We start from the raw sequence: 26,946 nt of genomic DNA, 5'->3' as shown, positions 1-26,946 counted from the left end.
TTTGTGGTCAATTCGCTTATGCATTCTTACCAAAAAATTGGTCTGGGTCTTGTGTTTTAGGGACAATCAGACCCAGCTTTTTCCTGTTACCTTTAAGTAAGGGAGAACAGCTTGGGGTACAAGTATATGCAGAGGCTGAAGAACTAAGGAAGCAATGAACCAAACATGAATTACAGATAGATAACTGGGACAATGATGAATGGCCTCCTGAGAGAATAATTGCACATTATGATCTGGCCACATGGGCTGAGGATGCTATGTATGGATATCGAACTCCAATCTATATGCTCAATAGAATCATTAGGTTACAAGCTGTGGTAGAAATTGTTGTAAATAAAACAGGGGATGGTTTAGAGCTAACTGAGAAACAGAATCCGCAAATGAGAACCTTTTTATATCAGAATCACTTAGCTTTAGATTATTTGTTAGCACAAGAAGGAGGTGTGTGTGGGAAATTCAATCTAATTAATTGCTGCTTGGAAATAGATGATGAAGGAAAAGCTGTACATGACCTGGTACAGGAAATGAAGAAAATCGCACACATTCCAGTCCAGACCTAGAAAGGAATTAATTTGGAAGGAATTTGGAACAAATTACTGGGAGGTGATTGACTAGTAAAAACTGGTATTGTGGTGTTGGGGATTTTTTGGGGGTTGTTATTTATACCATGTTTAATACTTTGTATGGAACAATTTGCCCGATCAGCAGTCCAAAAGGTGCAAAATGAAACCCCTAGGTTGCCAGTGGTGAATACAGATGAGGAATATCAGGAAGAAGAAGATGGTATCAATTTGTGCTCCTGTAAATGGTGTCTACATGGCATGAGTGATCCATGTAAATGTGAACCCTGTAGGTATGGGTGAACTGGACTATACTAACAAGGAAAAATTATTATAGATGACCGAGACTCAATATTCTGTTAATGCTTTAATTTAATTAATAAAATTCCAATAAGCAAAACAGCGCTGGGTGCGTGGGGAGTCTCCGCTCCACTCACACGCACGCCTCTAAAACTCTGGAATTACCTTTTCTTGATTATACTTCTATGTATATTCAAAAGAAGGTGGGTTTACATACATATTCATAGGATTACATCATGCCATTATAGAACTCATGACAGGCGGAGTCTGGACGGAGTCTTCTTTTGGGGAGATATACGTGGGTTGTCAGGGGATCTTTGGATGAAGTAAGAAGTCTTCCTCAAGCTTGAACTTTTTACCTTTCTTGATTTCGCTGACTTCATTGTATTGCTACAAGGTGATATCAGACCCTAGGCATAATTTTCCTCTTATCTGCTGGTTGTGACGTCTTTATGTTCTTCTTGTACAGATGTTCACGTTCCTTTGGTGCCTCATTAGCCTTGGCAGTGTCTTGTTTTAAGAACAGGACCTACACTTTTAATTATCTTGAGATGGAAGTTAGTCTTGTTAGGGCCTTGTTTTGTTCACACTGTTTCAGTGGAAAAATTATGTCTCAGTTGCTTTGCTTAGCCCCATATTCACTTCTTATACAGTTTAATACTTTTCCTGAATTTAACAGGTCAGGAATAAAAATTCATCCACGTATATTACAGCACCACCAACAATGAGGCTACAGGTTTGCATTTTATCACAAACTTTGAATATACCAGCTCTCGGCCGCCACTCTCCACTGTTGCTCAATGGGCCTCCCAAAACTCCAAACGAATGGGACTCACAAACAAATGCAAAGAGTGACCACTGAAAACTTTGGCTTCCCCTAACCCTCACACTGAAGTCTTCCCACAGTAACACCAACAATCAGGCTACAACTTTGCTTTTTACCACAAATTTTGAATATACCAGCCCTTGGCAGCCACTCTCCACTGTTGCTCACTAGGTCTCCAAATATTCCAAAAGAATGGGACTGGCAAACAAATTCCAAGAATGACCACTGAAAACATTGCCTGGCCCTAACTCTCACAATGAACCCTACCCACAGCACCACCAACAATCGGGCTACTTCTTTGTGATTTACCACAAACCTCGAACATACCAGCCCTCATGGGCCACTCCCCAGTGTTGCTCAATAGGCCTCCCAAAACTCTAAATGAACAGGACTGGCAAACAAATGCAAAGAGTGACCACTGAAAACTTTGGCTTCCCCTAACCCTCACACTGAAGTCTTCCCACAGTAACACCAACAATCAGGCTACAACTTTGCTTTTTACCACAAATTTTGAATATACCAGCCCTTGGCAGCCACTCTCCACTGTTGCTCACTAGGTCTCCAAATATTCCAAAAGAATGGGACTGGCAAACAAATTCCAAGAATGACCACTGAAAACATTGCCTGGCCCTAACTCTCACAATGAACCCTACCCACAGCACCACCAACAATCGGGCTACTTCTTTGCGTTTTACCACAAACCTCGAACATACCAGCCCTCATGGGCCACTCCCCAGTGTTGCTCAATAGGCCTCCCAAAACTCTAAATGAACAGGACTGGCAAACAAATGCGAAGAGTGACCACTGAAAACTTTGGCTGGCCCTAACCATCACATCGCAACCTTCCCAAAGCAACACCAACAATCGGGCTACGGCTTTGTGATTTACCACAAACCTCGAATCTACTAGCCCTAGGCGGCCGGTCTCCACTTTTGCTCAACAGGGCTCTCAAAAGTCCAAACGAACAGGACTGGCAAACAAATGCAAAGAGTGACCACTGATAACTTTGGCTGGCCCTCACCCTCACATGGAACCCTACCCACAGCACCACCAACAATCGGCCTACGGGTTAGCATTTTATCACAATCCTTGAATATACCAGCCCTCGGCGGCCACTCTCCACTGTTGATCAATAGGCCTCCCAAAAAGCCAAATGATTGGGACTGGAAAACAAATGCAAACAGTGACCACTGAAAACTTTGGCTGGCCCTAACCCTCACATGGAACTCTACCCACAGCATCACCAATAATTGGGCTACGGTTTTGCATTTTACCACAAACCTTGAATATACCAGCCCTCGGCAGCCACTCTCCACTGTTGCTCAATAGGCCTCCCAAAACTCCTAACGATCGGGACTGGTAAACAAATGCAAACAGTGACCACTGAAAACTTTTGTGCACGGGTTTCGCCCAGTCCTGAGTGATGATCTTAAGCTCTCTGGTTTGTCGTATTCACAAAAAGGCAAAGTGAACCGTACCAAGATGCTGCCTCAAACAGCACCCTGCCTGCAACAATTCCCATCTCTTACTCCTTTACCTTGGCAATTTGCATATCCAGCCCCTGCAATTTTCTGATTGTCACATGGTGGCTACAATAGAACCTATAAACATCAATTGATGCTTCTAAATTCAACAACACACACCCAAAGAATAACTGCTCTTTGGTCCCACTAGTCATCACTCACTTCACCCCAATCACCTTCAGTGACTATCCCACTTTGCTTACTGCTTCTACCTTCAAAATGAGTTAAACACACAATGTAATCAGGTAGCTACCAAAAGCACAATCCCTCCAACACTACACACTGACTGACCTGACTGCATTCTGCTCCCTGGTTTCTTCTTACAAGCACATATTTGTCCTTTGCATGTGAAAGAAAGTATACACAAGTCACTGGAATGCTGAACAATGGACAGACAATTCCAGATATCTCCATCCCAGTTAGAAACCCCATCTAAAGTACTACTACCCTCATGGCATTAATAAACACAGCCCCAAAACTTTAAACCCATACACATACAACCGTTAACTACGGAGAAGGTCAATTTCCTGCACTGCACACAAAAAACCCTCTCATGAGGGTCCCATCACCTTCAAACACCATCAAAGCAACTGCCCACCCAGCCTGACTATGGCTGCTCCAACTAAGATCGTGGCCTAAAAACTCAAGGCACACAAACTTCACATGAGACTCTTATGTCCTTCAATATCCCCAACCCTTCTTCAATATCCCCAACCCTACACTCTGGGCAGAGCAGCTCCAGGCCAAACACACAAACACAGACCAACCCGAGACACACCACTGCAAACTACAAGATTCAACATTAAGAGAAAACTCTCAACAAGAATTACTCTGGGCTCCAAGAAGTTGGCCAAGAAGATTTACAGGGATGCAAGGGTGAGGCAAGGAGGCCCCAGGGTGGCATCAAGTGTCATAGAACACTGCCTGTTACAGTAATTACTCTTCAAAATAACGTAACAGATGTGCAAGAAGACTAGCATCAAGACCTAAGGATGCAGAAACAAGGTTGCAGATGTGGAAAATTCATGACCAGAGATGCTCATTCGTTCATAAAGAAGATTACAAAAGATGCCCATCAAGAAATCTGCAAGATGCAAGAAAAGAAGGATCCAGATGGCACCATGATGATGATGACTAAATGTGTTCCACAATGTGGGGATGATGTTCAATATTACTGACTTGGTCTCTGAGGGACTCTAGAATCCAAGACTTTTGGGCAGTAAAACCTACAGCGATGCATCTGCAAAGTGAGGGAATGAAGTGACAGATGTCTGAGAAGCCGCCTTCAAGACCTGAGGATGCAAGGATGCGGGGAATGAGTACAGATGCTGATGCAGTTGGCAATGATGTTTCAGAAGATGACAATCAAGGAACTTCCAAGTCAAGAGACCAATCTGCAATTTAGACTCGTTGTGTGGAGTAACACACTGCTGATCAGCACCATCCTGATCAGGAAAGGCTTTCCAGGGATGATGCCCAAGATGCAGGACTTGCTCCGTGAGGACACAGAGGACCATCAAGGCCTGAGGAAGCTCTAAGACAACAAAGATGGACAACCCCAAAACACACAACCCCACACACCAAGGCTGGAGCTGCCCTGCCCATACTGGAATCATACTGGAAAGTAACCTGTTCCCTTCACTCACCCAAAGGGGGCTGCTCCCAGACAGCCCTCTCCCCTTCACTTACTTCAAAGCACCACCTGCAATTCCCAACCTCGACTCCTCTGCTCAGCCCCTCCCCACCCACCCCTGGGCCCCAAACTTATGTTCAAGAATGATAGCAGCACAAAGCCATGGTCAGTAATGAAAACCACATTGTTTGACTGGGATGTGCTTCCAGTTGCACAGTTCCTCTTCACCCCCTATACATAGAAAAGGGGAAAAAAAAAGGGAAAAAACCAAAACAAAACAACCCACAGATCACAAACAGCGCTGGCACAAGTCCCACCTAAGCCAACACACACTACTTCTGCTGCACTCACCTCCTCAAGGGAGCCTCAGAGTACACCACGCACCTTCTCATTCCAGAGTTGAACACTATTGCCACCATTGCTTGGGGCACCTGAAATACCAAGAGAAAGAGTTCCTGTTCTGCTGATCAGAAGTCACCAGCCTCAACTTCAACACTCATCCAGTTCCAAAGGTGGCACTCACAATGTCTGCAAAAACAAAAGGAAACGTTTAAGTGACTTGACGTAAAATACATGGCTGACCCAGCCCACCACCATCTTACCTTCTCCAAACGCTCCTAAATGTCTTTGTCCCTCCAAGGATGGTTGCGGCACCTCCAAATGTCAAAGCAAAAGGCACATGCTGAGGTCGTGCCTCCAACAACAGGCAGCCCACTGTGATGTCCACCTCCTGCCCCTTTACCTCAGCCTCTCACCCATCTGCCTGCCATCCTTGTGGGTGCCAAAAGTAGGTTCAGAGGACACCTGGAAAACACAAAAAACAGGGGATGCCAATGCCTTCCACAGCAAAACAACACCTGAGAAATAACTGCTCCTTCTGCACACCAGCCTTTGCTCACCCTGCGAGAGCCAACTCCTGAAGAGATATCCTGCTTCATTGGCTGCTCTCATCTTCAAAACAACAAACAAACCATAATGCGGTCAGGTAGCCAGGAGAGGAACCTTCCTTCCAACACCAAACGCTGATTAACCTTTGGATGGTGCTCTTCTCTCCTCCAGCTCTTTCATGTACATCCTTGTCACATGGGATCTGAAAAACAGATGACACAAGTCACTGGAATACTGCCCAACAGCTCTGGACTAGTCCTTTAGGGCTCTTCCAAAAACCCCTGACCCTACAACTCTGGGAAGAGCATCTCCAAGACAAACACTCAGACCAATTCAAGACACAGCCCTGCAAACCATGAGACTCAATCTCAAGAGAAGAACACTAAGCAAGAAGAATATCTCTGGCATCCAAGACCATTTGGCAAGAAGACCTATGGCGATGCAACTACAAAATGAGGGACTGAATCAAGGGATGCCAAAGAACCCGGGCTTCAAGACCTGAGGATGCAAGGATGTGGGGAACAAAGTCCCACTCTGGGAAAATCCACAACCAAAGATGATGCTGATGCAATTGGCGATTATGTTTCAGAAGATGACCACCATGAAACTTCCCAGATGAAAGACCTATCTATGCTTCAAATATGTCACACAAGAAAAAGATGCTGCTCATTGGTACTGTGCTGATAAGTAAAGGCTTGCCAGGAATGATGCCCGACATGCAGGATTGCTCTGAGAGGACATCAAGGCCTGAAGAAGCTCTAAGACAAAGACATATGACACAAACTACACACCATCACACACCAAGGCTGGAGCTGCCCTGCCCACACTGGCATCGCATTAGAAATTAACCCGCTTCCTTCACCGGACCAAAGGAGGCTGCTCCCAGACTGCCCTCTCCCCTACACTAACTTCAAAACCCCTTCCACAACTCCCACCAGCCTTGATCCCTCTACACCACTGGTCTCTCAACTTGTCTTTCAGAGGACTGACACTCCAAAGCCATGGTTAGCCAAGAAAAAAAAACAGGAGCGGCCTGGGGTAATCCTCAATTTGCAAGGTTCCCCTTTGCGACCAGGTTAATTTCAAAAAAATTAAAAATCACACCACAAAACCAAAACAAACAAACAAAAAAACCCCACACACATAACCACAACACCAAAACACCTATCAGAATATCCAGCAATAAGTCCAACATCTGCCAGCCCCATCCTCTTCCAAATGACCCAGCTTCACAGAAGAGCCCTGCGGGGGCCCACTCACCCACACTTTCCAGAGTTGGATGCTGTAGGCATCGTTATTCAGGGCACCTGAAGGCACAAAAACTATTGTTGTGCTTGAGAGAAGACACCAGGTCCATGAGCCCTGCACTACCACCTCACCTCCAATGCTCATTCAATTCCTGGAACTTGCTAGCATCATGCCAGGGAGGGACAGGCTCCCATCAACCACCTAAAGGGGACCACTTTTCTGGAGAGCCCGCTCCCCTAGAGTAACTTTAAAACCCAATCCTGCGATTCCTAACCTTGACCCCTCCACACAGACCCTCCCCAACCATCGTCCCTTTCTCTTACCTTTCAAAAGGCTGGGGCTCTGAAGCACTGGACAGAAAAGTAACCCACATCAGCTAACAGGAACCTTCACAAAACCACCAAGTTCCTCCTCGTCATCTGCAATAACAAACGGCAGTGCCACCAGAAATAGGATGTCAGCTAAATACCAACCTCTTCCACAAGCTCCTCATAACCCCTGTCTTGCCCTGCTCACCTTCTCCTTCCACACACATTATGGCCACCATCGCTTCTGGCACCTGAAATAGCAGGAGACAAAATTCCTGTTCTGCTTGCGAGATCGAACCTCCTCGTTACCATCCTGTCTCACCTCCAGCGCTTTTCCAAAGCACGCCTCCAAAGGTGGCACACACAGCGCCTGCAAAAACAAAGGGAAACACTTAACTGAGTCGACATAAAATCTCTGGATGAGCCAGCCTACAACCATCTCACCTTCTCCAACCGCTCCTCAACGCATGGCTTTGTGTGGCACCTGCAAAAGTCAAAGGAAAAGCACATGCCGAGACACTGCCTCAAACAACAGACAGCCCACTGTGATATCCACCTCCCGCTCACTCCTTTACCTTGGCCCCTCACCCGTCTGCCTGCCAGCCTTGTGGGGTGCCAAGATGAGGTTTGGAGGGCACCCAGAAAACAAAAAACAGGGTATGCCAATGTCTTCCACAGCAATACAACACCTGAGAAATAACTGCTCCTGCAGCCCACCAACCTTCGCTCTATGGAACGCTGCTCAACACATGGACAACTCCGCTGAGACTCTTCCAAGGGCCCTTGACCCTACAATGTGGGCAGGGCAGCTCCAAACCAAACTCTCAATGCTGAGGCCAACCCAATACGCAATGCTGCAAACCACAAGACTCGACTTCAAGAGGAAACTCAGGAAGATGAATGATTCCAGGATCCAAGACAGCCAGGCTGGAAGACATACAGGGATGCAAGAGTGACACATGGAGGCTCCATTGTGGCCCCAATACAGTTTAAGGGCACCGCCTTTTAAAAGAAGCTACTTTCTAAGCTTAGGTGACAGGTAAATGAGAAGCATGGATTCAAGACCTAAGGATTCAGGGAACAACTCCCAGTCTAAGAAAATCCACAATTAAAGATGCTGCTGCAGTTAGGAAGACCATATCAGAAAACAACCTTTGAGAAAGCTATGATACACAAGACTGTTCAATGTTGTGAATTTGTTATGCAAGACAACACATCACTGAACATGTTGACAAGGTTTTTCAGAGCCTAGGTGCAGAACTTGCTCTGTGAGCTCAATGAGAACATCAAGGCCATAGAAAACTCTAGGACAGCAAAGACAAACAGCAGAAGCTACACAACATCACACACAAAGGCTGGAGCTGCCCTGCCCACGTTCGCTTCATGTTGGAATCTAATCTGGTCCCTTCACCTGACCAAAGGGGGCTGCTCCTGGACAGCCCTCTCACCTACACTACCTTCAAACCCCCTCCCTGCCCAGCCCAGCCCTTCCCCACACCTGGTTCCACCTATTTTTCAGAGGCTGGATACCTGGAGCCATGGTCAACAAAGGAAGCCACCTCAGTGGGCTGGGATGTTCCTGGAGCCACAGGGTTCCTGTCCATCACATGCCATAAAAAAATTCCTACCAACAGTACCACCAGCAAGTCCCATACCAGTAACACTCACCTCTTTTAGAATGCTGAGCTCCTCCAAAGAGCCCCTGGGTGTTCCACTTACCCTCATTCTAGAGTTGAACACTGCAGCTGTTACCACTTGGGGAACCAAAAAATAGCAAGACAGAGCCAACAACCACTGCACCAGCCAAAAGCCCCTAGCCCTCCTCCTCTCACCTGGTAGAGTTCCGAGCACAACACAACCCCAAAGCAGGCGGAGCCACTCACTAGAGGAGGAGGCTTATATGCCTGGCCCAGTATAGACCAGTCACAAATTCACTGACCCATTATTCACACCCAGTGGACAACAGGAGCCCCCAGTGCACCTTTCCAACCTCCCCAGTACACACCAGTTTACACCAGTACCCCCAAGTGCCACTTCAACCCCTCCCAAGGCTCCCATGCTCCCTCCCAGTAGCCCCCTGGTCTTATTTCTGCCCCTCCCACTCATTCCTAGTTGCTCCCAGTTTCTCCACCCCTCTACCAGTACAGCCCCATAGCCCCCAGTGTCTCAGTACACACCAGTAACTCCTTACAGCCTCCTTATGCCTCCCTCTAGTCCCTCCCAGTGCCCCCCAGTATAAACTGCCAGATGCAGACCTGTGTAGAGGGCAAGAAACACATTTTTATATAAAATTACTTGTTTCTCTCCCTGAGGCTTACCTGCTTCCTTCTCTCTTTATAAGAGTTTATATTTCTAAAATGTAAACTGTGAAATTAAAAATTCCCTGGAAGGCAAGTTATGATCCAATTATCAGATTCAACCACTAGCTTTTTTAAAAGATATTTCTAAAATCAAGTTCAAGTGTTATTTAAGTAATGTCAAAGGCATTCAAACTGCCTCTTCTCTGTCCTGATACACTTTCATTGCTGAAACTCGTAAACAGCGGGTTTTTTTAGACAGAGAAAATCTCCATATATGTAATCCAATGGGACAGATTGCAGGAACAAGAAATCAAAACTCAATCAGAAATTACAGTCCTGTGACTGTAGTTTGTACATAGGCAGAGCAAGGTAATTCCAAAAGCAAAGCTGTGTAGCCAAAAAAACACATTCCAATGACAGCAACCAACTCAGTTCCTCTATTTTCTGGCTGCTTTAATCCACGCTAACCCTCTTTGTTGGGAACCAAGCAGGTGTTACCTTGGGGGGAGAAATGGAGCTTGAGGCGAAAAAGGGGATTGGAGGGGGCCTAGTGGGAGAAATGGCAGTTTAGGGAGGGGGGAAAGGGGACTGGTGGGAAATAAAATGGGTGAGAGGGGATTTTGGGGTGGAGGGGGGGAAGTGTAATGAAGAGTTATGGGGAAAAAGGAGAGGAGAAATGTGGCTCTGGAGGAGAAAACGCAGTTAGAGGAGGGAAATGGAGGGGTTGGAGGTGGAAAAGGGGATTAGAGGGGGCCTGAGGGGGGGGGAAATGTGCCTCTTGGGTGAAAAAGGGGATTAAGGGAGGAAAATAGTGGTTTGAGGGTTGATGTGGGGGTCACAGGGCCTACAGTCAGAGCTCCAGCCCCACAGCGGGGGATTCGGGGGTAAATTTGGGGGGGTGCGGGGGGCTGTTGCACACCCTCAGGACTTCACCCCTGCAGGTCTTTGCCTATTAGACCTCCCAGACCCAGCCCTGCCATTCTCAGACACCCCCCTGCCCCTTAAAACCCCCGCAACCCCACAGACACCACCCCAGTCACCCCCAGAAACCACCTGGACCCCCCAGGGCACTAAGAGCATGAGGTACTCGTATCACACTGAAGCACAATGGGAAATGTAGTCCCGTCATGCCAAAAATAACATTTTATCAAATTCAAACCAAATGAATTGGTTGAAATTATCCAATTCAAATAATCAAATTCAACCAAAGGCTTTTCTGTAAGGTATTTCTAAAATTAAGTTCAAGCATTATTTAAATAATCTCACAAGCATTCAAACTGCCTCTTCTTTACTCACACGCACTTTGTTTGTGGCAACTGACAAAGAGCTCCTCCCTAAAACAAAACTAGAAGCTTAATTTCATGTGAAAATTTATTAATGAAATCATAAAAATAATAATAAATAATAAAACTTTACAAAAAAAAAATAAATAGAAGAATGAAAATCTGGGCACTCGCAGAAAAATTATGCCAGCATCACCAGGATTTCCATCTGAAATTATAACCTTTGACATCATAATAAAGAGGTGAAAATCAGCTCAGTGGAGCAACAATCTGAGATGTAGTGCTGTATGGGTGTATGTTGTAAAGTTTGGACAGAGAAAGTCTCAATAAATGTAAGGTCACAGTACACTTGGCTTTTATCCAGAGATGATTTTGGAGCCAAATCCAGAAACTCACCATTTCCCAAGATCCGAGAGCAGAAGATGACTTTACCTGAGCAGATCTCCCCACAACTGGATGATGCAGAGGAGACACAAAACCACAAAGCGGTTTTGTTTTCATCTTAAGTGAAAAACAGCATCCTGGTCAGGTCATAATAGAGAAGAAACATGCCCTGGTTTTAAGGAACCAACACTGCCTGTGAGCCAGGCCAGGCTGCCCAGACTTGGATTCAAGCAGGCCTTTTTTTGTTTTCCTGAAAGCAGAGAGACCTGTGTAGAGGACATAATCTAGTATGAACTGAGGCACTTCAGGATAAACAGAAATTGTACCTCAATCGTTAAACCCCACACACATACACTACCACTTAAGACACAGATTCCTAATGATACTTATACACTTTTAATTTACTTTATCCCTTTAATGTTTAATTGCATTTGCTTACTGTTTATTAACTGCATCTGCCAACCAATACAGTGCATCACCACATGAAACTTAAGTATGTTCCAACTATATTTTATTTATTAAATATTAAAGCTTCGTTATAATGTAATCACAAAGTAACACACTAAAATTTTATCATCAGATCTGTCCTTTGATATCCTCTTAATCTGCACACAAAGTAAGCTTTTCTCATCTGCCTACCCTATATTTGGTAAATCATACATCAGAACAATTGTCACTGTTTAACACTGGCCCAGCAATTAAACCAAATGCCAGATGCTCTCTATTAATACTCCTCTCCTCCCTGATAAAGAAAGGAGAGAATAAGGGACAGAGACTTACGGGTTGGAAACTAAACTACACAGCTTTAATGAAACAGTAATGATAAAAAGGAAAAATTACTAAATATATACAAATATACCGGAAAATTGATACCACATTCCCCCCCCCATCCCCCAATAACTCTCGCGTCACCACCGAGGCTGCAGGGCAGCCCTGGGGAAGTCCAGGCTGGAATCCTGGAGTCGGCAGCAGTCAGGAGCTGGAGGCAGGAACACACAGATATGGGCTGGCAGGGATCAGGACCACAGGCAGAGGAAGGGATGGAATTCTCCCAGGATGCCGAAGGAAACAGGGACAGGTGAAGAAAGGGAAGCAGGAAGGGGTTTGACCCTCATGATCCCTCAAATTTATACTGAGTATGACAGGTATGGGATAGAATACTCGTTTGGTCAATTCTGGTTATCATCTTGTCCGTTCCTCCCCAGAGGAGTGCTCAAGGTGTGACCTCTTTACTCCTTTTCTCCTCCCGGAGGGCAACATGTTCCTCAGAGCTGAGCAGTGTCCTTGGCTCTGCACACCAGTCTCTAGCAGTAACTATAAACATTGAGTCTTATCAGTCCTAGAAACAGACAATGTCTGAGAAACTTGCTGTTAATTTCAGCAACTGCAGCTATGTACAAGAGACTGAGCTGAAAGCAAAAGTACCAGACAGAAAATTATCTTTATCCTGGCCCAAACCAGGACAACAATGTATAGAAATCTTTTCTTTTTGCCTCCCACTACAGATCACTGGAGAAAAAAAAAAAAAAAGTGCCCAAAGCTCCTCAGTGTCTCCAAGCTCTTACATTGAATGTTTGGATAAAGAACCATAAACAGCACTGCCCACCTTAAAACATTTGCTGTGGCCTGTGGCCTGTCCCAGACAGGAGGAATTCTCCCACAGAGAACTTACTCTGGTTTTGACCTAAAATATGAACAGAGCACGCACACATCCTAAAACCCAAGTGCCTCTAAAAGGTCTGATATTTATTTTTTTTTTTTTTTAATTTTATTAATTAGCATGCTCTGCAAAGTTCACGGACACATAAGGGGAATTTAAAGAGGCATGAAAACAACACTTCCTTTCTTTAAATTCCTTTATTTCACCTTGTCTGGAGTGTACCAACAGCAACTGCAGTTTTAAGCTTTCACAGAAAAAAATAAATTATGGACTACCCTTACTAAGCTGAAGCCATGTATTTCTCTAATGGCCGTCCCTCAGAGGGTTTAGAAGGAACAGTTCACATCCCGTTAGAGCTCGCTTCTAACCCTGGGTCACAGTCAAGGTTTACTGTTTTTTAATCCCTTTTCTTCACACTGAGTTCATTCATTGACTAACTAAACCAGAGGAGTGGGTGAAAATAAGGACACAAGTCAGAGGCCAGGACACCCAGGAGAAACTGGAGCGAAATTGGGTTCCAGGTGCTCAGCTGGATATTTTAAACAGCTCAGCAAAGACTCGATCACAGTGGCAACCAAAGCGCTTTTGCCTCAGCCCCTTCATTTCACCTCAAGTGGTTTCACTGCCAAGAGCATGACAGGTCTGGATGTCTGATGGAATGATTTTTTTTTTCTTTCTTTCTTTTTTCTTTTTTTCTTTTTTTTTTTTTTTTTCCCAAGTAAAGCTCTATTGACCTTAAAAATAAAGCATTTTATCTATAATCTTAATTTAATAAATAAATGGGGGGTTTTGCCACCTGATTTAAAATAGGAAGTTCTCAGAAGGCACGGAGTCAGGCACCCACTACCACCAGAAGAAAACAGAACCCCTCCTTCTACCAGCAGATTCACGGTTTCTACGCAGACCTTCAGATCTTGAGGGCCTGAGAGCCGTGGGCAGCCTTGTTACCCCCCATCTTGAAAATCCTTTTCTACTAACATCTGCAACAAGGCAGCAGGTAAAATAAACGTAAACAGGTAAAGCAAATGTTTTGTGTGATGAGAAACCCATCTAGTGAACAAAAAAAACAAACAAAAAAATTATAGACTTCAGCCCAAACCTTCCATCTTTGCAGGCTTCTGAAAAGGGGGTGCAGGGGGGGGGAAAGAACTGTAACATGCTATCGCAACCAAATCTTAAGAAGAAATCACAAAAACTCCACCCCCATTTCCAGCCCCCGAGCTAGCCGGATCCTGACTGCACTTGAATGGGGCCCCTCTGCGCTCCCCACGAGTGATGCCAAGGGGTGGAAGGGAAAGCCGCCCAGTTCAGTCTTTATTTCTCTGGCGCCCATGCACAACATACGCACCGCCACACACACACTCCCACCTCGGGGAACCGGGGACCTTCCACTCTCCCTCCCAGCCCCATGCAGCCGCTTCTGCCCCCAAGGAACCGGCGAGCAGAAGGCGGGAACGGAACGGGACGGGGCCTCTCACCCTCCCCCCAGCCCCGCCAGTCCTCGGTGGTCCCGGGGCAGCGCTCTGGACAGTCCCGGAGCAGCCCCGCGTCGTGCGCCTCCTGCCTCCCCCCCCCCCCTTCCCCAAAAATGGTGGACCTGATGATCCCAGGAATCCTTCACACTATCCAGAACAACCAGTGCTGGTAGACTACCAACAGCTGGGCAGGTCCCACTGGTACTAAAGACTCCTATAAATATGTATGCATGGGTAGCCACTGATGCCCATGGCAGAGAACATAAAATTAACATCAGGTGGCTAGTACCTTCTTTTTAGCACTGGTTCTGGTGGAACCAGGTTTTCTTTTCTCTTACAGGAAATGAGTCTACCAAGCACTGCAGAGGTCCACCACAAACAGAAGACTTATGCTGCTTTTGGATTTTTTCAGTCACCTGCGTGTTTTTTAGTATTGTAATTTTTATAATATCTTTATATTATCACCATTCTCATTGTTTTGGACGACCTGTCTCTTCTCCCCTAGTGTCAAGGGAGGAGATGAAAACGCTGTGCATAATCCATCATGGGACTTGATTCAGGGTTTTACACGAGTGTGGAATCATACTGACTATATATTGCTCTGCCTAGATCTGCTGAAGATGATTTACGATTTTTTGCTATTCCTATTAACCCATCCTTTGTGTTTAATATGACCAGGGCAACACACCCTGTCCATCTGCCAAAATCATGGATCCATGATCTTTATAATGCCAGGATACGGTGGACTAAAATTTCAAGGGTTGAAGGAGTGCATGAGGCATGGAGGCCTATAAGGAAATCCCTCCTCAGTGCCACCCTATTGATCCAAACATGTAAAACTGATATTCCAGCATTTGATGTGACCGTCCTATATCAAGTATTGGGACCTAAATCACTAGTTGCTTCTGGACACACATGGAATATGGTGGGAAAGAACACAGTTCTGAATAATACAGGGATATGGTCTTTTGAGTGTTATCCCTGGGATCCAACGACCTGAGTCACATTATAATACCCATAAAATAAAGACAGAACAATCAAGTACAACCTGGCGTACAACCATCTCAGGTGTCTAACAGGTAGTAGGGAGTACTGCTGGAACTTCTGGGTAGGAGACAACACTTCCCACACAAACTACTGTAGCCTGGCTACAAACAGTTCTGTTAATCCTTGCAAGCAAATCATGTTTCAGAGAGAAGAGGACAAGCATGCTGTCACAGAATAAAAAGCATTCTGACATGCTTGTACCAGAAATAGCAGTTCTGGTCAGGAATGGAAACTGCTGAATTTCAGCTTTTACTCTCTGAGCATGTAAGGGGAAATTTTTGAGCATTGCCACTTCAAAGGGAAGCCAGGAACTGGTTAACCAGTCCTGGGTGCAAATGGTAGAATAATGTTGATGTTCCTTCTCAAGATTTTGGGTATAAAAGTAGCACTGGCATTTTGGGAAACTGAGCTAGCTCTTCTCCCCTTCCTGCACAGGAATGGCCATTAAAGCAAAGAGCTCAGCTCTTTGTGTGGGTTGGATTTTGCACCCTGGTAATGGAACCTCCATCCCTGGGATCATCTCCCAGAGAATCACATAGAATAAACACAGTATTTGGCTGCTCTATTGAGTACAGAACCTCTTGGTTAGATGACAAATTCCAACAGGATCTCATGGTGACTTCTACAACATATGAGCAGTGCTCTAATAAGGATTTACAAGCTTGGGTGGGAAAAAGCAGTAGAGAATTACCTATGCACTGGCTGGAATGCATAGAAACATTTGCAGTGTGCATTATGGCAAAATCAACTACAGGTATGAGATCCTGCAAAATGGATAAATTTTGTATCTAAATCACTTAGGTGGCTCTGAAGCAAGCATCCCGATCACAAGTAAATAACAACTGGAAGCCCCATGCAAGCGATGTAAAGAAGCAGCCATACTGTGTTCTCAAATTAAACACGTGTCAATTTAAAGCAGAGGGCCAGTCACAGCACTGTAATTAACCTGGGAGGTTATCAGTTGTGATTCCTTATGATACCCTACCATGCAGAGTTGCCTACTGCTCCATATCACAGCTCCACAGCATCTGTTAACCACTATGAAACAGACTTAACACTAGACAGAAAATCCCCAAGTTATTTTCCACAGCAGGACACAAACCAATCCCATACTTCTTGTGCTTCTGAGAAATTAAGTTTGAAATAATTTTAACAGCCCTGGACAAGAAAATTAACTATCAGGCAGAAAGTTAACTGGACTGAAAAGAAAGTATTACATGGACTGGAAGACAGTACTTGTCAACTGGAAGCAAAGAGGAGAACCAGACTTGGATAAATAGCTCAACCTTGCTGTTCACTCTTTGATAGTTATTCTCTATGACCATCTGCAAATTCCTCTGTGGTAATTCCTTTTTAACAGTTCTATAATCACATCTTAATTTGCAGTTTCTTAGAAGGATTAAAAGAAACATTTTGCCTCTGCCAGCCCTACCTGTGCCAGTGCAGATGCAGACCCTGCACAGGCTGGGGACAGTCACATCCCCTGCCAAAGGCAGCAGGGGCTCAACAAACTCTCCGGGAGAGCCTGCTTGCCACACCTACAGTATCTTACCACATTGGTTCATACCAACAACATTTTATCCTAAAAAAAGCAGCCCTCAAAACATCAGAGAACCCCAAGGCTTAGAGATAACCTCCCACCCCTCCAAGATCATCCAGCCCTCAGGTAAAACAAGTCCTTTCTGGTATCCTGATGATCCTCAGGATGAGGTCAGAGATATCAAGCAGTCTTCTCCAGGAGCTACAGCCCTCATCCGGAGAAAGTTCTCCTAAGGCTTAGCTTTTTTTTTTTTTTTTTTCCTCTGCAATTGGAGTACCATTACTTTTTTCTGTTTCTGCTATGAACATGGAGAGCAGATTTATTGCCTTCCTCACTGCAGCAGCCTTTTATTTATTTGGAAAGATGTCCTCCATCATGTTCTCTCCTTTAGACTAAGTAATCCAATTTGTTCTCTCCTCCAATATAAAGAAGACATTTCCTAATAGTAAAATACAAAACAAAATGCTTTGCATTTAAGTGTCTCAACTGAATAACAATACTGAAAAATAATTACACGAGGGTCTATTTTGAACTGGAAGTTCATATATTTCAGCTAAGAAAATTTTGAAATTCAGTGGTGTCACGGTTTAACACCGGCCCAGCAATTAAACCGAGTAACAGACGCTCTCTATTAATCTCTCTCTCCTCCCTGATAAGAAAGGAGAGAGAATAAGGGAGAGAGACTTATGGGTTGGAAACTAAACTACACAACTTTAATGAAACAGTAATGATAAATAGGAAAAATTACTAAATATATACAAATATACAAGAAAAGGGATACCACATTCCTCCCCCCTTTCCCCCAGTAGCTCTCACATCACCACCGAGGCTGCAGGGCAGCCCTGGGAAAGTCCAGGCTGGACTCCTGGAGTCGGCAGCAGTTGGGAGCTGGAGGCAGGAACACACAGATAGGGGCTGGTACGGATCAGGAGCACAGGCAGACGAATGGACGGGATCCTTCCAGGATGCCGGGTGAAGGAAGGGAAGCAGGAAAGGCAGGAAGGGCAGGCAGCCAGAAGCTGGAAATCTGACTTGGCCCTCGTGATCCCTCAAATTTATACTGAGGATGACGTATATGTTGTGGAATCTTATTGGAGAATGTTGGAGAATATTCCTGAATATTCTCGAAGAGAGAGGAGGTACGACCCCTTTACTATGCCCAACCCCATGTTTGGGAGGCCAATTAGATCGGCCCATACTCCGGTGCTACCTGCACCAGGGATTCGCTGTGCTACAGGTAAACACACCGGGTGTCCAATAAAAAGTTATGTTGGTGGCTGGGGTGTGGTCACGGAAGCACTATATAAGCGAAAGTTGCTGCGCAATAAACCAGAAGTTCATTTATCAACCATATTGGTTGCACGCATTTTCTTTGCCGCTCCCGCAGTATATGGGATGGAATCCTCTGTTTGGTCAATTCTGGCATCTATCTTGTCCGTTCCTCCCCAAAGGAGGGATGCAGGTGGGACCTCTTTATGTTTTCCTCAGAGCTGAGCAGTGTCCTTGGCTCTGCACACCAGTCCCTAGCAGTAACTATAAACATCAAGTGTTATCAGTCCTAGAAACACACACTGTCTGAGAAACTTGCTGTTAATTTCAGCAAGTGCAACTACTTACAAGAGACTTAGCTAAAAGCAAAAGTACAAGACAGAAAATCACCTTTATCCTGGCCCAAACCAGGACAAGTGGCTCAGATAATTTCAGTGTCTCAGAAAAATTTCAAATGATGCAGAGGCTTAAGGTGGTCAAAAGCCTTAAACATAAGGTGTCTCAGGAACGTCTGAATAACGCAGGCCCAAATATTCAGTAGCATACTTTAGGCTTAAAAGCTGCTGCCATCTTTTTTTTGCAAGTATTGTTCATTGGTTTTTGAAGCATGTTAGGGAGCTGACAGCTGGCTTGGATGCCCATGCAGATGCTGCTCTTGTACCCTTAGATGGCTGTGGGCACGTGGGCACAGGGAGAGAGAGGGGCATGACACATGTCTGAACCACAGCTGTAAGCACAAGTGTGAGCTCCTGAGCACATCTGCATGCACAGAAGGCATTTTATAATCCACAGTAAAAAGCCACTGTTAGGTGATTTAAACTCAATTTCCCAGAATCTTAGTGTTTCTGGGAAAGCTCAGTGTGACTGACATTCACTGCACACAGCAGCTGCTGGGGCTTCTCCCTGAGCAGTGTGGGGCAAGGCGTGCAGCCCTGCACATTACCAGAGTTTCAGTGTGGTTGGAGCCCTCACACCAGAGGCAAAAGGGATCATGGAGACAGTTTTCAAGATCTGAATAACTGCTCCACTGAACGCCTTCTCTGACTGGTGTACTCCCAGAGGAAGCCACTAAGTTTCAGTGAACTCAGTACTGTAATAGCGTAGAGAAAGGTAACTGGGAATCCTCCCTACCTTTTGCTAAAGCAAAACTAATTTGGAAAGGGGATTGTTATTGAGAAACAGGGGAACTGTTCAGTCAAATCTCAGCCTATAGCAGCATCCCCCTATGATGTCAGCACAGACCTGCAAGCACAACCTACCAACCAGGTGAAGTGAGGGATGGGTTGCTCTACACTATGGCTGTGTCACATCTGCCTCCACAATCTGGAAAGCAGTCAGGGATGATGAATGTGACCCACACTCCATTCTCCTTTTGGTGTCCAGGAAGTCTATTTTTTTGTTGTTGTTTCTGACACCTCTATCAGATATTCTGATATTTTTAATTGAAACAACTGCACCTGCAACTCTTGGAACTTTATAAAGGGTCAGACAAAGGAGTGAATCATCTGGAGTAGGACAGCAGGGGACATCACATAACACTTAAATGCAACAACACTTCAGAGGGACGAAGAGTGATGCCTGAATATATCCCGTATGGGAGACCACACTGTGTCTGGCACTTTCTGTGCCTTGCAGGAAAGCACCCATACACCAAATACAGATGTGACAGAGAGGGATGAGGTGCTGGCAAAAGCAGGATGCTACCGAGCCCTGAAACCGAGGGCAAGAAAGCTGAGTGGGGCGGGCACGGCCCGGGGGGGTTGGGGGGGGGGGGGAAGTGATGATAACGCTGCGGAGACACAGGGAGCCTCCGCTGCCGCGGTGTGATGCGCTGCGCCTCAGTGCGCATGCGTGCCTGGCAGTGCAGGCGCTAGGTGGCGCCCCTGCGCACGTTCCCAGTGCCCGCTCTCACTCTGCGCATGTGTAGGACCAAACCAGAGAGCTGCTGGAGGACTGAGAGGCCACTCCCGCCCGATGGAGGCCATCTACCCGCCCCGGCGGGCACTCACCTTTCCTTCCCCCTTGCCCCGTGCAGGAGCTGTACTCACGCCGCTCCGCGTGGCTGCCGGGCACTGACCCGCACCCCGGTACCCGCCCCCCGTGGTACCCGCACCCCCCTGGTGCCCGCACCTCGCTGGTACCCGCACCCCGTGGTACCCGCATCCTGCACAGCACCGCACGCTCCGATCACCCACGTGTCAGCCCACACTCGCACTCTCAGTGACAGCCCAGCCCCAGGCACTCAGCCTTTTCCTCATCCTCCGTCATGCTTCCTCCCGTGTCCAACGCGGGGCAGCCATTCCCCTTACCCATCGTTTTTTTTACTAGTGGATTTGGAGAAGTCAAAGGCCTTGGTTGAGGAGCCAGAAGTCGGCAGCAACAGAGCTCTCCCAAGGGGAGGACCTCACCATCTACATATGGATCAACCCCCTTGGTACCAGAACTCATGCAGCAGCTCAGGACAGAGCACCACGGCTCCTCCTCCCTGGAATGCAGCTCTGGCAGCTGCTCAGGTCACCGGGAATCTCCCCAGCCCAGCAGATCCTCTTGGAGAGCAGAGTGTGGCTTCACACTGGCACAGCCCACATACCCCCAGCCACTCACACAGTGATTTGGTAAACGGTTTAATTAACAGACTGAAAGGACAACTGCTGGCCTGAACTGCTGCTCACCCGCTGCTCTGCTTGGCTGCCAGCCTCTTGTCCCTCTCCTCAGCAATGGTCAGGCGGATGCCCTTTCCACGGGGCAGGGAAATCCATGGCTTGTTGCCCTGCAGCAAAAGAGAAGCCACCTCACATCATGGATCCTGGACAGCTGCAGAGCTCCCCCTCTTAGGGAGAAAGGGCAGCAGAAGCCAATCCCTGCCAGGCCACACAGTTCTGGCCCTGCAGAAGGTGCCAAAGATGCAAGGACCTGCCTCTGCCTTGTTCTGTCATGCTCAGGAAGAACATGCTCCAGCCAAGCCCCAGCCCATCATCCCTTCCAACCCAGAGAGAAGAGCCCACCAGGAATGAAAAGCAGAGGCATCAGGCAGGGAGAGAGCTCTCTTGTCCAAGCACCTGCTCAGGTCCCATCAAGATCTGAGTACTGCTGAGCTCTGGGCTCTCAGGTTTACAGAACCACAGGGCTGCTTCTTGGAAATGTCCCCCCCATTCCTACATTTACACATGCTTTGCATTCCCCGTGGGCAGAACCACAGGGAGCAGAGCCAGAACTGATGCCAGCACTGGAGCTTCACCATGCAGCTAATTTCCGGAGCCATGAACATCTCTGTTCTTCAGCCAGCAGCAGAACCCACCCATGTCCATTCAGGCTTACCTTGCCAATGACAAAGATGTTGGAGAGCCTGGTGGCAAAGCTGTTACCATTGGCATCCTTCACGTGAACCACATCGAATGACCCGGGGTGTCTCTCCCGGTTGGTGATCACCCCAATACGACCCAAGTTGGCGCCACCGGTCACCATACACAGGTTACCTGGGGTGAAAGGAGACTGCTGTGACCAGAGCTGGCACCAGCTGCAATGGTGAAGCTGGAGAGTGCCTGGGTCCTTTGAGGAGCATCCATGGAAAAGGGTAGGGACAGAGCCACACTGGCCCAGAGAGCGGCCACTGGAGCACCTGGTGACACCTACATTCCACAGGGACCCTGGCACACCCTGAGGAGCCAAAGAGCTCTCTGGCCCCAAGGCCTGGACCAAACATTCTTCACCACCTTCTCACTCATTCCTGTCAGCACCAAGGAGGCATGTAATGGAATCCCTGCTCCAGTTGCCAGTGGAGATGCCCCAGGAAAAAAAAGCCTTTTACAATGCTTTTGTACTTGAATTTCTAAACTGCTCCCCACAGTGGGGAAGATCACAGTGTTTTACACAGGATTCAAGACCTACCTGTGTCAAACTTGATGAAATCTGTGATCTTGCCCGTCTCCAGGTCAATTTGGACCGTATCATTCACCTTGATAAGTGGGTCTGGGTAGCGGATGGTGCGGGCATCGTGGGTGACCAGATGAGGGATTCCTTTGGTGCCCACAAAGATCTTCCTCACCTTGCACAGCTTGTACTGCAAAGAGCCCCCAACAGTGCTCTGCTGAGGCAGCCAGTGACACCACGGGCCAGAGACCCTTGTCCCCCAGACTGCCGCCTGCCACAGCAGGCCCTGGACCCCACAAAACCCCCAGACCCTGCAGGGCTCACAGAGAACCCGGGGAGCAGCTCTGCCCCAGCAAGGCCCCTTGCAGGGCTGCCACCCCACTACACCCCCCAGGACAGCATGTGCCAGGGCAGGTTTCTCATTCTGCTCTGGAGCCTGTGGGGCTGAGGCAGACTGCCTGTCTCCAGGACCCAAGAGAGGACCCTGCTTCCCTCCTCCAGGGTACCCCAGCTCCCCTCCTGCCTTTCACCCCCAAGCAATTCACAGCTTTGCTGGGATTCACACAGGTTGGCAGCCAGAGGGAACAGTGTCACAGGGAGGCAGAGAGGTCCTGAACACTCCCTGCAGCCAGCTCCAGCGTGGCCATCTCTCCCCTCGGTGCCACTGCCTGGCTGCACAGCCTGGCCCTGAAAGGACACACCAAGGAGGCAGACTCACAGCACAGGCACACAGTCGTGTCTGGGTCAAAGGAAGAGGTGTGGGAGTCACTCCCGACACTCAGGGCAGTTTTGTGAACATTCCGTAACAGACCCAAGAGGCAGAGGAAAGCTGCTGCACCACAGGCAGAGCTGTGTTTGCAATCACTTCTGGCTTGCAGAGCCCTGTGCTACAGCTCACCACAGCACAGCAATCCCCACCACAAAGCTTCCTCTGCAGGTACCCCACGCCAACATCCCTTGTTTCAGGCACCCCACAATGCATCCACTCTCATCTCACCAAAAGATTCCCATGCACCCCAGCCTGAAGGCCCTGATCTTCCCAAGGGTGGCAAGGGCTCAGCTCTTGGGCAAAGAGAGACAACAGCTCCTGTGCAGAAGCTGGCACAGAGGAGCCACTGTCCTGACCAAAGCCACCTGGGCCCATGCTCACACCAGGCTGAAGCCCCTCACCTTGGCCTCCTCAACTGTGATGCGGTGCACAGCAAACCTCCCCTTGGTGTCGTACACCAGGCGGAAATGCTCACCAGTCTTCTCGATGCTGATGACATCTGATTTCAGAGAGGGAAATAAAACAGCACCTGTTACCAACTACAGTACCTAGCAGTGTAACTCAGCAAAAACCTCATGTTTAAAAAGAACTAAGACCTGCTGAACAGCACCTTGGGTGTGAATGACGAGGTCTGTATCTCCTCTTGATCACAGGCTCACACCTTTCACTGTGATACAGTACGAATTCATAAGAACTGCTAAAGACTGAAGTCTGAATAACTGTTCATGCATATGCAAGCTGACAGCTACAGATATCTGGCTTTGGTACCCACTGCAGTGCACAACTCAACAGTAAGTAACAACTGTTCATACTTCAACTCCACCAGGAAAGCTCATTTTCCCCCAGATCTTGCCAGCCTCAAAACATCTCACCCAGTGCAGCAGAGCTGCCTGCGGCACCCCCTCAGCCCTCCTCACTCACCCATGAAGCCTGCAGGGTAGGTGATGTCTGTGCGAACTTTGCCATCTATCTTGATGAACCTCTGCATGCAGATCTTCTTGACCTCATCTCCTGTCAGGGCATACTTGAGCCTGTTCCGCAGGAAGATGATGAGGGGAAGGCACTCCCTCAGCTTGTGAGGGCCGGTTGACGGACGGGGGGCCTGCAAACAGAAGCTTTCTGATGGGTTCTCATGCACAACAGCAACATTGACTGTTCCCTGGAACACGATACAGCCCTGACAGCTCTGGCTGCAGCATCTAAGGACAGCTGTGTGCAGCCTAACTGGTAAGCAGACACTGACAGGTTGCGGATGTGTTTTCTTGGTATTCACAACGTGTTTTCCCGAAGTCTCACCCACCTCACAAACACTGCCCCCAACACGGTACAACCATCCACCGACCCACCCCAGTGAAGGGCGTGATAAAAGAGGGCGGTCGACTACACCACTGCCATATCCCTTGCAAACTGGGGAAAAGACAATAGCAGCTCGCAAAGCCTCAACAGCAACCACCCTCTTCTCCCCTGCATTATCCCTGCTCACCGCCACTCCAGAGCAGCGCCTGAGCCTGCCCGCAGACCCCGCCGGGCCCCACCACTCCCTTGGTGAGACGGCCCAGCCGGGCGGGCCGGCAGCTAGCTGAAAGGGCCACTGCGGCGACCTTCAGACTGGTCCCGTACCCGGCCTCAACCCCAACCCCGGTCCGCACTCACGAAAACGCCCGTCAGCTTGTCCAGCATCCAGTGCTTGGGCGCAGCCACGCGTTTCAGGTGCTTCTTGGGGCCGCGGGCCTACGGGACGGGACAGGATGCGTTACGGGACGGCCGCCGACAGGCCTGGCACCCCCTAGCCGCCCCCCTCCGGCCACCCCGGGCTCCCGCCGCCACCGGGCCCTAGCGGCGGGGTCCTTCCCACTCCTCTGAACGCGGCGGGGACGGCGAGAGCTCGCGGCGGGCGGCGGATGGCAGCGGATGCCGGCACGGAACACCAACGCCACTGTCTCACCATGGCTGTGCTCCGCAGGGAAAGGACGCCCGCTTCCGGTCCGCAGATGACATGCGCGGGGGCCGTAGCCACGGGGCGGGGCGCCCCCTGTCGGCCCGGAGGTACATTGCGGGGGTTCTGTGTCGTGGAGAGGGTGCCCGGATTCTCCCCCCCGCCCCTGCCCCCGCCCCCGCCTCCGCTCCCGCCCCCGGCCCCGCCCCTGCCCCTGCCCTTGGACAGCCCCCAGCGCTCTGCTCGCCCTGGGGTCTGGTGAGGCTGTGAGTGCGTCAGGAACAGCACTGTCCCTCCTTCTCCCCGTCCCTTGCCGCAGCGCTCAGCGGGACAGAGAAAGGGGCACAGCCAGGGTATAAGGGTCCTTGCAGGTTTTATTAGGCACCAGCTTGAGACCCCTGGCCCGCCCAGCCCAGCGAGGCGGCTCCGCACTGGGGGCGGGAAGAGCAGGCCACGCGTCCTCCGGCCCCGGGGGCGGCCCCTTCCCACCCTCGGCCGCGCTCCAGCGGTACTCGCGCCCGGATCCCGCCCGTAGCGTCGGCTCACGGCCCCTCTGGGTCAGCTGGTGGTCTCCCCGCACCCAGCGGCAGCGGGTCCTCCGAGGGGCAACACGAAAGCCCCCTCCCACCCACCCCATCCCCAGCCGCCCTTCAGGCTCAGCAGCCGGCCGGCAGGTCCGCAAGGAAGTCAAATTCGTGGTGGCCGAGCCAGAGTTCCCGCAGAGCGTCCGCCCTATCGAGGCCGAGCTCCATCACCACCGGCCGTAGCACCTCCTCGTCCACCGGGTCCGACGGTCAGGATGGGGTGGTTGCCCGCGCCCCGCAGCTGCGCGCTGAGGCCCCAACCAGGCAGTGACCCGGGCTCCGGCCGGTACCGGACGCCCCCCGGCGCCGCGGTGCGGGTTGTTGAGCTTCTGGAAGTGTGTGGTGGCCAGGATGTGGGGACCCGTCTGCAGGGACAAGGGGGCGGCGGAGGCCGGCGCAGGCCCGTACGCGACGGCGGCGGCAGCTCCCCGGCCCCCCTGCCACCTCGTGGGTGCTCGGTGCGACGGGGGCGGCACCGCGGCGAGGTCAAATCCTCCGGGGCCTGAGGGGACACGGCAGCGCTCAGCGAGGCGCGCCTGCCGTCGCCGTCGCCCGGGGCGGAGGGGTCCGGCGCGGTCCCCAGCCGGCCGGCGGCTGGAGCGGGGCGGGGAGCGGCGCCCCGGCTGCCCCGCGATTACCTGGGCGGCTCCGCTCCACGCGCGGCCCCTTTTACCTCACGGCCCAGGGCAGCCGCCGCCACCGCGGGATTTCTAACGGTCCCGGTGCGGCCGGGCCGGGGGGAAAGGCGAAGCGGAACCGGGCCAGCGGGCAGACGGGGCGAGCTGGGAGGGACGGGACGGGGCAGGACGGCCCCCAAGGGCTGTGCCAGTCCTGATGGTCCCCGGCCGGCAACCCCATGTCGCCGCCTTCCAGCCGGGCCCGTCCGTGTTCTTCCCGTTGAGGCTGGGACCCGCCATGCCACCCCATCTAGGCCTGGACACTCCCATGCTTCTCTGTGCAGCCTGGACACCCGCAGCCTCGTGTTCTCTCAGCTGCCTCCCATGTCACCCGCATCCAGGCTGACGCCCCCCCCCACCTCCCATTGCCTCCCCAGCCCAGGCAGGGAGACACCTGTAACACCCATCCGAGGGGTGGGTAAGGGAAGGCGTTCCAGTTGGTGCCAGGGTTAGGGTGACCTGGGCTGATGGCCTCGTTGGAGGGGACATTGAGTGTGAGGGGGTCTGGTGGGGGGGGACAGGATTTGTTCCTTCTTTTGCCCTTTGACTGCAACAAGCTGAGCCCCAGCTGCCTCTGCACTGGGAGATGTGGAAGGAGATGGCAGAGGGTGTGCTTTGATCTCTCTGCTTCCCTAGCTGTCTGTGGGAGGGCAACCTGCCTGGTGTACGGTGCCATATCCCTACTCTCACCCCCAGGACCAGCCCTCCTTGAACCTCACCTGAACCCCATTTAGGGCCACAATGTTTGACATGAGGCATTTTCTATTGGGTACTTGTTTTCCCAGTTGTTCCTGAAGCAGCTCCTGAAGTTCACAGGGCCCTCTCTGCTTGGTTGGGAGGACAAATAGCATGAGGCCCTGAGGTGG

General features: G+C 49.5%; 1 protein-coding gene and 1 long non-coding RNA gene across 3 annotated transcripts; both read right to left on the bottom strand.

Moving 5' to 3' along the window:
- Positions 1 to 5,448: 5,448 nt before the first annotated feature.
- On the bottom strand, positions 5,449 to 6,409 carry LOC139802396 (uncharacterized). The gene is made up of 3 exons (XR_011728587.1): positions 5,874 to 6,409; positions 5,742 to 5,793; positions 5,449 to 5,646 (listed from the first exon to the last, which is right to left on the bottom strand). It is a non-coding gene; the product is annotated as an uncharacterized lncRNA (long non-coding RNA).
- Positions 6,410 to 20,855: 14,446 nt separating this feature from the next.
- On the bottom strand, positions 20,856 to 25,749 carry RPS4X (ribosomal protein S4 X-linked). 2 transcript variants are annotated; one of them, XM_071757893.1, is made up of 7 exons: positions 25,590 to 25,749; positions 24,537 to 24,614; positions 23,805 to 23,985; positions 23,285 to 23,382; positions 22,133 to 22,304; positions 21,563 to 21,720; positions 20,856 to 21,014 (listed from the first exon to the last, which is right to left on the bottom strand). In XM_071757893.1, the coding sequence occupies exons 2-7, from the start codon at positions 24,561 to 24,563 to the stop codon at positions 20,913 to 20,915; spliced, it is 738 nt and encodes a 245-aa protein (XP_071613994.1). In that variant the 5' UTR covers positions 24,564 to 24,614; positions 25,590 to 25,749; the 3' UTR covers positions 20,856 to 20,912. The 2 variants fall into 2 exon arrangements, with proteins under 2 accessions (XP_071613994.1, XP_071613993.1); XM_071757892.1 differs by lacking the exon at positions 25,590 to 25,749 and adding an exon at positions 24,829 to 24,979.
- Positions 25,750 to 26,946: the final 1,197 nt, after the last annotated feature.

This window comes from Heliangelus exortis, chromosome 14 (genome assembly GCF_036169615.1).
Source record: "Heliangelus exortis chromosome 14, bHelExo1.hap1, whole genome shotgun sequence".
Taxonomy (NCBI): Eukaryota; Metazoa; Chordata; class Aves; order Apodiformes; family Trochilidae; genus Heliangelus; species Heliangelus exortis.
This window is presented reverse-complemented; position numbering and strand designations above follow the sequence as displayed.

Bases quoted from the DNA above. Each gene is read 5' to 3' on its own strand.
- RPS4X (XM_071757892.1), bottom strand. The intron at 23,383-23,804 runs GTGAGTGAGGAG...CTCTGAAATCAG, and splicing joins CTACCCTGCAGGCTTCATGG to ATGTCATCAGCATCGAGAAG. The intron at 21,721-22,132 runs GTAGGTCTTGAA...CTTTCACCCCAG, and splicing joins TTTCATCAAGTTTGACACAG to GTAACCTGTGTATGGTGACC.